This window comes from Tachypleus tridentatus, chromosome 11 (genome assembly GCF_004210375.1).
Source record: "Tachypleus tridentatus isolate NWPU-2018 chromosome 11, ASM421037v1, whole genome shotgun sequence".
NCBI classification, from domain to species: domain Eukaryota; kingdom Metazoa; phylum Arthropoda; class Merostomata; order Xiphosura; family Limulidae; genus Tachypleus; species Tachypleus tridentatus.
The window spans coordinates 51,791,144-51,805,833 of NC_134835.1; the positions used below are offsets into that span (position 1 = coordinate 51,791,144).

The following is a 14,690-nucleotide window of genomic DNA, read 5'->3' on the forward strand; positions in this document are numbered from 1 at the left end:
TAGATTGCGAGTCAAGCACCCTAATTACCAGGCCTATACATTAAACTAAAATTTTCAACGTGACCAACATTGTCGAGTGATATGCTCACTCTCGCAAAGATATTTTTGATATAATGAAACAAGTAATATTTTTTTCGTGAAAAAAAAATGCTTATAGCGACGTTAACCTACAGAAGTTACCAGTGTCGTCGAGGTCTGGCATGACCAGGTGGCTAGCACGCACGACTTGTAAAATGAGAATCGCGGATTCGACTCCCCGTCACACAAAACATCCTCGCCTGAAAGAAACATTCAGTCTTGGAGGTGCTTAATGTGACGATTAACCCCACTATTCGTTGGTAAAAGAGTAGGTCAAGAGTTGGCGGTGGACGGTGATGACTAGCTGCCTTCCCTCTAGTCTTACACTGCTAAATTAGGGATAGTCAATTCAGACAGCTTTCGTGTAGCTTTGCGCAAAATTTAGAACTAACAAACAAATACCTGTGTTGATAACAACCATAATCCTATACATTAGTTTAGTAACATTTGTTTCCACAAACATTACTTTAGATGTATGTATACAAAAACGTAATTTGATATTATTCAATTTAATTATTTTATGTACAAGCTCCACTCACCTGTGGTACTATTACTTATTACCCATCTTCAAACATCTTCTGTGTATTTGTATTTCTTTCAGGATTCCTTGAAACACGTTTCGTTGGTGAAACGCGCTTTCATAAATTATTTCCTCAAAGTGATTGATTTCAGTCATGGACAGTCTTCAAAGAAAACAATATGGAAGAGAAGTGTTGTATTCTTTAGTCTGTGTGCTAGGTTATGTTAGAAACCACTTTATAAAACTTCTTTCATATTTGTCTAACGTATGAAAACATATGTCAAATAAATATAAAAAATAATGTTAATCCTTAAATTACAGATTTACTTTGCAACTATTCGCTACCGATTGGTTTACACTTTGCATTATATTATAACATTAAGCATTATATGTTTTTGCCTGTTGTATCTTTAGTGATAATTCAAATTTAAAAAAATGACCAAACAGTTTTTATGTAAAATACATGGAGGCCCCAACAAAAATTAGTAGAAGTAACTGCAGTATTGGCGGTATTTTTCAGTTTGCATTTTTTGAGTGATTAGTATGGTATTATAAATCCTGAGTTCACAAAGTAATGGATCCACGAATGTTTTGATGTATAAATAGTTTAGAAAATTGAAAAAGACAATGATGTCTAGGCCCCATCAGTAATTCTGGGTTAAATTACAGGGCAGCAGTTGTTGTTAATAATGACCAATACCTCGAGACAAAAGTGACAAGAATGTGAAACTAATTGAATTCATAGGACCTGCATACTGATTCTGGTTAAAACCTGACCTTAACCCACAAATTAAAATCATAAGACTTATCTTAATCTACACTTTAAAATCCTAAGACTAGGTTAGAATATGCGTTCTGTTACATTTTGTCATTTGAAGCATTTTCTCAGCGTACATTATGCGAGGAATTCTGAACAGTTCCTAACGTCTCTACCAGGTGGTGACACCCCAGAAACTTGGATATGTGGACGTACTAGATGATGTGAAAGTTTCTCAAGACTACGATGTTCCGAAGAGTTTTAACTCAATTAAGGTTAAAGAAACAAAATTTGGAGACTTTTTAAGAGTCCATACGGTAAGTTTAATTAAAGGTAAAAAAGTACGTTCCTAATGAAGACAGTGTATTCTTATCGTTATAGGTTTTAATTTTCTTGTGTATGAGATCCGACACTCAACACTTCTCATCAATTTGTTATACAGAATTGGCTTCATTAGTTTAGTTCTGATCTTTATAGCTAACTTATTTCTGATCAGAGCTTTTAATAACTGACATTATAGAGCTCCGTGGCCTTTCCGAAATGTAATTCAGTGTCAAGTATGTCAATTGTGTATAAAACAAGGAAGGACTAAAAGATTTATAGCAACTAAAAAGTAGCGTCGATTTCTCATTTCATTAAAAATCGCTGTTTTTTAAAGCGTCATACTTCTAACTGCGGTGGTTAATGTTCTAAAAGAAACGGAAAAATTACTATAGTCTGTACTCAATAGCTTTTTCTTGATTTTTTTATTTCTTTGAGCGACAAATACAATTTTTAAACGATAAAATTGTTGTTAAAATAGAATAATAAACAATGACCATTTTTCATGTTCAGCTGAATTTAAGTCAATATTTAGACCATAATGCTGTACTTTAAGACACTTTACCGAGCTTTTTCGCGTCACCATATTAACAAATTACAAATACGAGTTACTTCTTATGGCATTCATTTCTCGTTGACCTTTGACATCAAGATTACTTCATTTTCATAATACGTTGTGAAAAGTCCTGGATGTAAGTAGTCTTGTACTCACTTTTTGTAAGTACAAACATATATAGCTTATTCCTCCACTCCAGCCTGAAACTTATTAAGTTAAACTACTCAAAAATATCTATAATGATTTATTAAAGAATGTTTTGTGGGTCTTTCTCGAACGAAATATTCTATGTAACTACATTAAAAATCAAAAGTAATCAGTAAATATGAAATTTTACTTTTTATTTGCGTTGTTTTCCAATAAAAACAAGACCCTGAAAATAAAGCATAAGAAAAGAACAATTTAATTTATGTATTATATAAATTAATGCAAGTAAGTAAGGGATTAACCAGCGCGATAATAAATTCAATATTAGTGTAGCATCAGTTGAATTTACAAAACAAACAAACCTGTGGCTCACATAAGATGTATTTTTTAAATTAAACTTTAACTATTTGTGAGTTACAGGTTAAAATGTTGTTCACAGCCAATTAGAATATCATAAATTAAGCTGGGTTGATAGAAACAAACCACACCAGAGAAAGCAAGACAACGGTGACATTTCTGTCTACATTTCTTCATTGTGATAAATAATTGTAGTTTTAGTTTGCTGTTCCAAATCTTGGCCTAAAAGACACCTCGTTTAAATTTGCTATACTATATTGAAGAGATCTAACATTACTATATGTGCGCATTCAGAAATAAAAATCATTACGATATTTGTTTTTATAGACGACTACGACACTCCTACAAGCGTGCGTGTTTCATACGACTTGCCTACCACCGAGGAGACATGTAAACTTAAATCAGTAGAAAACAGCGACTTAGATGTATATGATATCCCTCGTAGTGCTGTAGACCTTTATGATTTTCTACAAGGCAATAAATATGACGATCCTGATGGGCTATTGCAACCTGCTAAATCATTCTTAAAAGAAGAGATTGGTGACTATGACATTCCAAAATCGTGTTCTCGACCCGTGTACAATACAAAGGATATGTCACTTGATTGTGACACCAGATCTGGTTTGACTTCACCTCTTTCACTAAGTTCATCTTCCACCAGTTCTACAAAGAGCAGTTATTCTAGTCTATGTACCTCTTTGTCCAATCGGTGTAGTATGGAAGATAAACAAGAACCGTATGACATTCCATTCAGGGATCCACGCCATGTCAATATTAAGTCTTCTCCACAGCCCTTTCTGACAAGTGATTCAGATTCACTTCTACAACAAGCAGAACCGCTCTGTGATGTTTCCCAATGTAATATATTGTCTAACCAACAAACAAGTCCAGAGGAATCAATGCAGATCCACATCCAAGGCTTGTATGATGTTCCACCACGCGTCACTCGTGATCCTAGTTTCTCTGTAAATACTGAAGAGTCCTGCCGCAGTCAATCCGCTTCTGGTGAAGAATTACAAACTTTATTGTCAAGATGTATTGTGGGTAAGGAACTTCCTCTAGAACGTCGAACTGCTATTGAATTGTGCACCAAAAGATATGAAGATGTAAATTCTGCAATACAAATGTTATTTAACTGTGTTAACGATAAGCGAAACGTTCGTTCAGTTTGTAAGAAACTCAAAACAACAATGCATGAATTTATTGAACTAGCGCTTGGTGCTCTGTCTAACTGTACCCATTCTTCAGACAAAGGGCTAAGTACAAAACTGGCTAAACTTCTGAAACCTTTGATAGAATCTAGCACGTACATAGAAGGAACTATAGACATGGAGTCCTACACTTCAGAAGAACTTGATAAGCTAGTTGTTTGTGCCTGTAGTCTTGTGGAAGACCTAAAGCTTGTAGCGTGTTTTATACGTAGCAATTCTTCATTAATATTCAAAAGATCAAATAATGACATTTATGATAAAACTGCAGCACGCACAGTTGCAAGTGATTTTAGTAGCTCAAACAGTACAAATAAAGAATCTACGCAAGTAAGACCCAGTGAATCTTTCACAGGCTTAGCTCTTGAAGACAAGAAGACAGACCAGGAATGGTTAAAACAATACGATTGTGTAAAGCTCGAACATGTAGGCACAAGCAAAAAAGAAAATTGGAAAACGGAAAATGCTGCAGTGAGGGAAGTAAAAAATTCGTACGATAACCATACAAAAAGCTTTACAGATCTTGTTCAAAAAGAAATACCTAAAAATATAACAAGCAAAAACAGTTCTCAAGTCGATGAGAATGGCTTGGATTCAAATGAACTTCAGCTGTTACATTTTTATAAATATCAAATTGAAGCAGAAAACATTCGTTTTACAAATTCCATTGATGCTTTTTTGGTTACCATAAGGAATAAACAACCACCGAAGATTTTCCTTCAACATTGTAAGTCTGTGATTATTAGCGCAAGTAGAATAGTATATATTGGAGATACAGTCCATAAGAATGTGAATGAATCAACCATTAAAACCAATGTTTTTCAAAAATCTAATACCCTTTGGGATTCGATAAAATATTTCGTAACAAACGCTAAAAAGGCAGCTTCGATATTTCCTTCTGCTGTCGCTATCCAAGAAATGGAAGAAAGCATCGTTGATGTGTCAAGTAAAGCAAACGATCTCAAAGCAATCATTGGAAACATTTGTTAATTTTAGTAAACGTCTTCAGGCTTGAAGTCTACAATATATTTTACTCAAATTATTATGTATGTGTGGGTGGTAGGTGAGTGGTAGTTATTTAATACACTTTATGCTTTAAAATATTCGTTACAGAATGAAACATCCAGTCGAAACAACTGCACCGCTATAGTTGGTTCGAATTTGCAAAATTACTACTTTTTCTTATGATTTAGTAAACTGCTAATGTAACTTACATTAAAATTTTTAAATAACTAATGTTATAACTATTCATATTTTCTTTATGATAGGTTGTTGGTAGATTTCATTTAAAAGTGTAATGTACTATATATATGTTTTATCTGATTTCTGAGTGTTATTACTTATGGTATCATCTGTTTCACTTGGAAGAAAAATGTGAATTAAACTATATAATGAAAACATATATTTTTGAAGTTGAAAATTACAGTTTTTGAGTTAGATTTCTGTTAATAGGAAAAAAGAAAATAGTATTAAAAATTATATATATATATATATACAGTTATTTAAGAGTTCAGTTAATTTCAAAGCGATTATATATTTCCTAATTAATAAGTTTTAATTGTTTTCATTGGTTTTAATTCTGAATTTAAATTCTATGCCATAGAAAGTTCAAATGAATTATAAATTTGTAAAACAATCTTTATACTAAAATAAAAAAATGTTCTATATATGTATATAAAAACACGCTGTTTCAACCAAATATTTTAGACTACATTGTTAAGCTATTTTCATGTAAGTTCAGTGAACCACAAAGAACATGCCAGTTGATATGTTACCAATTTATCATGAACACTACAGTAAGAACTTTATTTTTTATATGATATAATTATTTTCTGAAATAAAAGTTTCTTTCTTATAATGGGCAAATTTTTGCTTCGATTGAAGAATAGTTGACGTACTGATTTTGCTTATTTACATTTTGTTATTTTTGTTGTTCAAGCTTAGAAATTTCTACAGTAAAAGTCTTTACTCAGTTTATACAATAAAATCTGTTTATTTTTGCAGTAGTATGCGTTGTAAAGTTAAATAATCGCACTAATAAGAGCGTGAATGATACTGAAAGAGAAATGTTTGATATAAAAAAGTTTGGAACACGCAGGTTATTTAGAACGTCTTCTCATTTGCCAATTTTCATTTGAATTAACCTGCTTCAATAGAACTTTGTTCAAAGAAAGGATTATCGTATTATACAAGCCTAGGCTGAGAGAATATTTTTTCTCATCTCCTATACAGTTCATATATAAAACTAAGTATTATGTATGTCTTTTCTCGTACAACGATTCATTTTTGTCGTCCAAACTTTTTTTAAAATGGTACGAAAGTCCTGAACCGCTAGGGAGAAAATACAAAGGTATTATCTCAAACATACAACATAATATTTGAATAATTACTGGGAGTGATACTCGGAAAATATGGTCCAAATAAGTTCTAAGTTCTGATTCACGAGAAATCTATTTTAATATATAATGCATTATTATAATTATGGATTTTCGAATATTCAAGGTAAAATAACACCAACGTGTTCAGTACTAAAACTTCAAATTAACAAGTAATTAATGTGACACCTAATTATGAAATGAATACACCATTTAGCTGTTATCTATATAATTATCCCTAAAATTAGGCACATTTATTTCACAATTTATACATGTAACCGTACGACATACTTTGTTTTTTCACCTTGCGGTTCAGGATTCCCGTAAAATTGTAACTTTACTTCTTTGTTCGTGAATAATTCCATTAACTACTGAAAGAAACAATTTATAAAACATGTCGAAGTAAAAGAATTTGCTTCTTGCTCCTCTTTATTGTTGTAAAACTAACTAATCGAAAATCATAATCATAATGTCAATAAGAATGGCTGCTTTTCTAAAATATAGATATGTCCTTGTTTGGAATACCATCAAGAAAAAGGACATCAATGCAACTTTAATACTTAATAATTAATCAATTTGGCTCGAGGCATCTCATGTTAGGAAAGTGTTCAATACGTGTTATGTATTACAAGTATGAGAACACACTGCTAACTTTCTTGAGTAGCGAAAATCCTAAAATATTGACAGTAAAGTCTATAAATAATGTTCATAGTACAATATATTTTTAATATGTAGGTTTTCTGTAAATAAAGGATTTTGAATTAATTAGACTGTTCTTTATCTATGTAGATATTGTAAGATATATATTTGTATTTTATGTATCTTAGTGGAAATGTTTATATATATATATATTTGGAAATTACTCTGTATATATAATGTAAGGAAAAGTTGTATAATGATTTTCAGATCAGAAGAATACAAGTTAAGTTTGAATAACTTTCTAATTTGGAAATGTTATATGGCTGGTTTATGGTACTGGACAGTTAAAAATATATATATTAAAACTATAAATAGTTATTTCAATTTATACTAACTCAAATGTTATGGAGAAGCAGTCTTAATTTAATACCTGCTGTAAACACAATGTTAAACATTATTGCTATACCACATACTTTCATTTAGCTATATGGGTTAACTCATGAATTATTAAACTATGTCTATATGTAATTATAGTTACACAGTTTTAAGGTATGAACCGATTGAAAATTAAAATCCTCCTTCAAATGTTGTTTTCTTTGATTCTCTGTCATTTTTGATATACAAATATCCTTTATTAAAAAGGACTGAAACATATGCCTTTAACCAAAAATCTGTATATAATTGATCCTCTGAAGGTTGAAAACAAATACATAAAACAAACAGTATTGTAACATCGTAAGAACTTGGAACATATCTTAGTCTGTTTTATAATCAGTGATGTCGAGAACGTAAAACCACACATTGGGTTTTCTGCGTTCTGTTCATTGCATCGAATCGAACCCTGGATATACATTATTTAAGTCTATAAGTTTTCTGCTGAGTCACCTGTGGATGAAAGCAGTGTAAGAAAATAAAACTAAAATGCATTTATTATATGGTTCACAGAGAAATTTTTCTTTGTTTGGAAAAATGTTTAGAAACGGTACAGATACAAGTACGATAAAAATGGAAAGTTTTGGAGTACAGTCGCACTCTCGCATGCCAATGAAGAACAGTTGTCCTGGTGTGGCCCAGTCTTATACCTCTCGAGCCTTTGTTCATCCGGGTGTTCTGTGAGTGCTGCAGTATTCTCCCGAGTCTATTAGAGCTATTGAAAACTGATTGTAAGAACAAATGCCTTTGGCAGTAGTTATAACGTTACTATGGAGAAGGGGATAAGATAATATGTAAAGAATATGCATGTTAATAATTATTATTTAATTAATGATTTATCAATTAATGGTTCATTAAATGATTAAAATGTAAATGATGCGCAAATTAAAATAAATTTATATGCATATCTCATTGATTAATTAGATGCTTAATATATAAAGTTTTGATAAAACGTAAATGAATTAATATGCATATAATGAAATGGTGACTATTCTGCCTAAAAAGAGAGACGATTTCGATTAATTTTGGGCAGCAGTCGATGGATTATGCCCCCTATTACTAAACAAATAAGAAATGATCCTCGAGAATACATTGAAATAACATATAGAAAGCTATTTTATGAAATTTTGGATGTAATTTGCGGCCGAATTGAAATTAGGTTTCAAAACTAGAAAAACATAACATTTCTTGAACTTCTCGATATTAAAGAACAGGAATAGAATAAAAATTATTTCTCGAATTAGCATTAAAAATCACTGCAAGATAATTATAGAGAAAACTTTGATATTCATAACTTCAAAAGTAAACTTTCGGTTTTATACACTGACACTGATTTGAAAGGAAAACAAGTGAATGAATTACTTTATTGTTTGCGAAATGTCAAGTTAAATGCAGCCTTGCAGTAACTTACAAAGTTATGTGAGTTAAGTGTTCTTGCTCTTAAAAGAATACACAGCTGTACCAGCAATGCACAACGACAAGAAAGACTTGCAAGTTTAGCTTCTTACGGAAATAAAGACTGATAGTTTAATATGAAGATGTAGTAAATTTATTCAGTTAAAAAGAAAGGAGGATGGAATTAACATATAAATAAAGTAAGTAGCCGAATATGTCCTGTTTTTATCTTTAATTGGAACTACATAATTTCAAGTATGATTAATGACTACAAGTAATTAATTTTATCTTTATTGGCTGTCCTGTATATATATATATTTTTTTTTAATTTTATAATCTACCATTTATGCTTTTACTTCCCCATCAGGACAAATCACCGCACCCCTCTGAAATGCAGGTATAATCAAATATCATATCGAATAATCGAATAATTATAATAATTAAAATACAAGTCCTTGCTTTGCCTGCTAGGTGACATCATATAATTACGTCATAAACGCCCGAGAACTCGTTGCTATGAGAGGGATGACATCATAACCAGCGGTCACATTACAAACATTGATCTCTGCATATGTTTGTTTTGGAATTTCGCACAAAGCTACTCGAGGGCTATCTGTGCTAGCCGTCCCTAATTTAGCAGTGTAAGACTAGAGGGAAGGCAGCTAGTCATCACCACCCACCGCCAACTCTTGGGCTACTCTTTTACCAACGAATAGTGGGATTGACCGTCACATTATACGCCCCCACGGCTGGGAGGGCGAGCATGTTTAGCGCGACGCGGGCGCGAACGCGCGACCCTCGGATTACGAGTCACACGCTTTACGCGCTTGGCCATGCCAGGCCTATCTCTGCATATTATTTCATTAGAGTTATAGTTCTCACTTTAAGTGTTTATCTGTTAAAAATAATGATATACAATGATTTTAATAGATCATAATTTTACTCTATAATGTGTGAAGGATTCATGTATATAGCATTTTACATTTCCAAATCGATTATTATTTCACCCATATACAACTTCAATGTGTTTTAAAAAAGATATTATTAATATGTGTTAATTAGATAACAGGCATAGTAACAATTCAAATTTTAGGAATACTATAAGAAATTGAAATAAATAACACAGCATTACCTTTAAGCATTTTTCTGTCTGTAAATGGCCAGGTGGGTTAAGGCGTTCGACTTGTAATCTGAGGGTCGCGGGTTTGAATCTCCGTTGCATCAAACATGCTCGTCCTTTCAGCCGTGGTGGCGTTATAATGTGACGGTCAATCCCACTATTCGTTGGTAAAAGAATAGCCCAACAGTTGGCGGTGGGTGGTGATGACTAGCTGCTTTCCCTCTAGTCTTACACTGCTAAATTAGGGAAGACTAACGCATATAGCCCTCGAGTAGCTTTGCGCGAAATTGTCATGTGTATACTATATTCTGAATAAAAGGAAGCATAGTAATATATTTTTATGTTTGTGCAAGTTAATTCACAATAATGATCTGACCATTTGGTATACAATCAATAATAAACCAACAAAAGGAACATTCATATCAACACGTTTTTCAACAAAATTATAAACAGACGTATCATTAACATTCTTACCACAGTTAACTTTCTTTAACAGTTTGTGTTTCAACACGTCTGCAGTGGTAATAAGCATAGTATATACAACTATCGAAAGTACCCGGCTTCGCTCGAGTTATTAGATTGATATATTCTAGATGACTATGTCAGTGTGTGTATTCTGAACCTATTTTAGCATAGGACAAATATAACAAAACACGTAAACCACAAGAAAAGAAGCGGATCTTTATGTTACAAATTAGCAAATAGCTTCGCATGTGTTAGTAGGGTTATTTTAGCAAGTGCATAAAATTTATTATGAAAGTAAAAATATCGATCCAATTTCGACTCAGTCATTTCTGAATTAAAGTATTTTCTTTTACATCACCAACGTTTTTAATAGAAACAATCCTCTTTAACCAAAGGAGACTATGAATTAAGAAATTATCAAATATTATTCTAGCTTTATTGTCTATTCATTTCGTATTATACTTCCAGTACATAGACAAGCAACAATATTAGGTTATACTCTTGTTGCTAAGCGACATAAAAGTCATTGTTGGAACTCACTGTTACCAAAACACGCTGACATTTCTATGTATTAGAGATTTTTAATCTAGCTAGTATACTAAAGGGTATATTATAAGATAAGTAATAGTAATACCCAGATGTACCCCAACGAATCCACTCAGTATGTGTACAAAAGTTCAGTTTTTAGGTTCTTTCTCTTTGTAGCTATGTCAGTCACACATAGATAGTAACGCAAGGTGCGCACCCATACAACTGTGTGTATGTCTGTAATTTCTAGTCATATGATTAGAAACCACTGTTTTTCTATGTGTTTTTTGCTAGGTTGGGTCATTGTAAAGACGTGCATGCGTGCACGCACGTGCAAATACCGTTTCTGTGTATTGTTTTGCATATAAAAAGATGCAAATACGTGCACGAATGAGGATAAGTAATAATATCCATGTTCACACTCTCAGGCTCTACTTAGTATGTATGCAAGATTTCAGGTTTCTCGGTTCTTTCCACTTGGATCTATGGTGGTCACACAGAGAGAGAGATCCACAGACACTTGATATAGAAAATTCGCGAGTCGTTTGATTGTCACTAATGATAAGAAATAATATCATATCCACTGGTTTTCTTCAATCACCGTTTATGTTGGAGGGAGAAAAAATAAGTCTAGCTCAGACTTTGTACTTTAATAGGAATTTTTATGGGTCTTTTAGTTTTGGCAATTCTGAGCATAATACCTTTATTTTTTATTTTTTTTTCCAGTTAAGTCACCTCTAAGTTATTTCAAAGCTCTTTGTATTGCTTGTTCTTTTACATTATCAACAAGGGATTTTCCTTGTATGACATTTAATGCCAACATCATGCCTCAATGAACAGCTCGTTTTCCTTCATTAAAAGTATAACTATATGAAACACGTTACGCAAGGTTTCGTACTCCATGACCCAATTGCCATGACTACTAGCAAAATAAGGTAAAACGTTTCCTACTTGGTAATCGTAATATGTGTCATAAACAGCTGGTCCATGATAGTAAAGTACTCTCATGGTATTAAAGGTGATAAAAAAATGGAGTTTTATGATGGATCTCCTTGGTTCAAATAGAATATACCAACCCATGTCGTTCATTATATCAATCTTAATAGTCTAAAGTATTTGCTTAGAAATGGGTCTGTAATGAGGGTTTGTAAATGTTTCAGTGATCATGTCTCCATCATCACCATTAACTCGAATGATTTGTAACAGTGGTACATGTGCATTACCAACAGTAGTAGGTTCCACAGTATCTGAATAAACAAAATCTGCGATGAATATTCATACTATATGGAGATATAGTTGGTTATGATATCATAATTAATATCTAGTCTAAGTGGGAATGAAAATATAAGATCAAATAATATAAATGCTCCATGATTCACATTTGCACTTATTTATGAATCATAAATAAACATAGTTTATTTGTCGGGTGTAAAAAGTGATTATACTATTTGGCTTAAGATTCGAATTAAATCTCCAGGCTCTTTGTTATTGCCTGGTCTAATATAAATTTTTTTGTTGAGCTTGAGTGACAGACGGGTAGGAGATCCACCTGTACCATCAGGTATGTTATGCCAGCTATATAGGTACTATAGTTTAGCCAAGGCCACTTCCCATAAACCACTGAGGTAACTAGATCTCAGAAGATGAGTTACATAGTTTGCCAGAATATTGTTGGAAGAACAGTTCATAGAACAACTGCCAGATAATATCACAAACAGTTGTTCCATGCCTAATAACGAGTGATGGAGTTATGTTTATCACTTGATGATTGCAGGCAATTTAACTCTGTTTAAGGAACCCAGCTAATAACCTTATAAGGATATCCTTTCCATTTTACGAAATGCCGTTTGTTTTAACGCTTTCCTCGTTCATATAATATGTTTCACACATTATAGACGCCATTAAGGGACTTAATAACTCGTTGAAATTTTGGTTCATAAGGTGTTCCAATCAGTTTTTCTCACAAATAGTCTTGCAAATTATACACTGGATGATTTTGCTCTAATTTCTTATTTAATTGTAAATATGTTTTTTGTCCGTTCAGGCATATACACATTTTTAACTTGATGATGTTTTACTTTACTAACTCTTCTGTGGTTACATTTGATCAGAAGTTTACTTTTGTGGTCAATTTGTAAACTGTTTTTTACACCATAAACTGATTAGTATGATTAATATAAAATGGCTTTATTTTGATACTGTAATGAAATTATTGATAATAGATTTTTCAAAAGCGATATATTTGTAAGTTTCATGATAAATATAATCGTTCTGTTTTTAAGAATGTGATTACTGTTTTCTACTGTTGGTTCTTTTGTTTCATCATGTGTTGTAAAGAATTGAAAGCCTTGTTCCTTGAGAGGACGTTAAAACAGATTATTAGTAAATAATAAAACAGTAACAGTTTGAAGTTTAAACGATTTTAAAATATGTTAAAAGCATTCAAAGTGTCGCACCTTTCTTAACTATGAACAGGACAATCTATGCATACTTAGAAAATACACCAATTCATGTAAATACTTAAATTGATTTTTATAGTGATTTAAATTAGACAGTTTCATCACATCAGCCTACCATTGGCCATCGACCCCTGAAATGATTACCTGTAAAAACGAAACAACGTTTCGCTCCTCTACATAGAGCTTTCTCTACCCATACCAGCCGTTTTTACATATATATTTTTCTCTACAAGTGGGTTTTCTCGTCATCACGGATCACAAATGATTACCTGGTTTCTTTAAAATTTATACCTTAGTAGTTTATGTAGAGTGTACGTATCTTGAAGACATCACCAATCTTTGACATGTTTTAGTATGGTGGATTTATCTAGCACTTCCACAGATCAAAATAGGAATGTATAGGATTATAAAAAATAAAGTGTATTGTCTGATCCACATTAGAAGTGATATATTATATTAAGTTAACATACTAATCTTATTTAGTTTACCATCAACATTGTCTCCAACATTAATAATCATTTAACCTTTACAATACACAAAGTTACTTTTTAGACAGCTCAAAATACTACTATGGTTAACAGATTGACAACAACCCGTGACAACAGTCAACAAACAAAGGAATAAATAATAAATCACTACATTATTAAAAATGAACCTATTTAGACGCAGAAAGTTTGGATCTTTCAACATTTATAGCATGTTATATATATATTTATAGCAAAATATATATATTTTGTATATATTTACCTATTTGCATTTTCGACAACTTTTTGTGGAATATTCATATACGATATTTGTTTTGCAAATTCTTTCAATTCTATGGGGTTAAAATTCTTTCATTTTCGTAGTATCAGATCGTTTATGTTACTGTTTGAATGGACCTTCCACTAATCACTAATTCTCCTCGATTATTCCATGTTAGATCCTCACTGGAATGTATTAGGTTTAATAATATTTTAGTTATCTTCTTATATTCTGATAAAAGCTTTCAGTGATCTCTAAACTTTCTTGCGCTGGTGGTTCCATTGTAATTTTAACAGGTTCCAGTGCTTGTGAATGGAAGGCCTAGTTTACCATCCACAAGTAACATGTCATTTTGTATAACAGAATTCAAGTATTTATCTATAGAGTTTAATATTTTATATAGTGGTCTTTCGTAATCTTTAGGTTTATTTATGGTGTGTATCAGTTCTTTGGGAATGAAAATCATTTGTTTTGTGTGTTCCATCATTTTATTTATTCCAATAGCCCATCCTGCCAAACCACAAAATAATGAAAGTATTGGTGCTAGGAGTAATGGTATAAATCCACCTTTTCTGCATTAGTTGGTTTC

At 32.1% G+C, this 14,690-nt stretch overlaps 1 protein-coding gene across 1 annotated transcript in view; it reads left to right on the forward strand.

Moving 5' to 3' along the window:
* LOC143231362 (breast cancer anti-estrogen resistance protein 1-like) overlaps positions 1-5,625 on the forward strand; it is a 32,021-nt gene extending 26,396 nt beyond the window's left edge. Inside the window, exons 4-6 of the mRNA XM_076465905.1 lie at positions 1,535-1,672; positions 3,064-3,088; positions 3,142-5,625. Of these exons, the coding sequence (XP_076322020.1) occupies positions 1,535-1,672; positions 3,064-3,088; positions 3,142-4,934 (1,956 nt within the window). The 3' untranslated portion in view covers positions 4,935-5,625. The remainder of the gene's footprint in view (positions 1-1,534; positions 1,673-3,063; positions 3,089-3,141) is intronic.
* Positions 5,626-14,690: the final 9,065 nt, after the last annotated feature.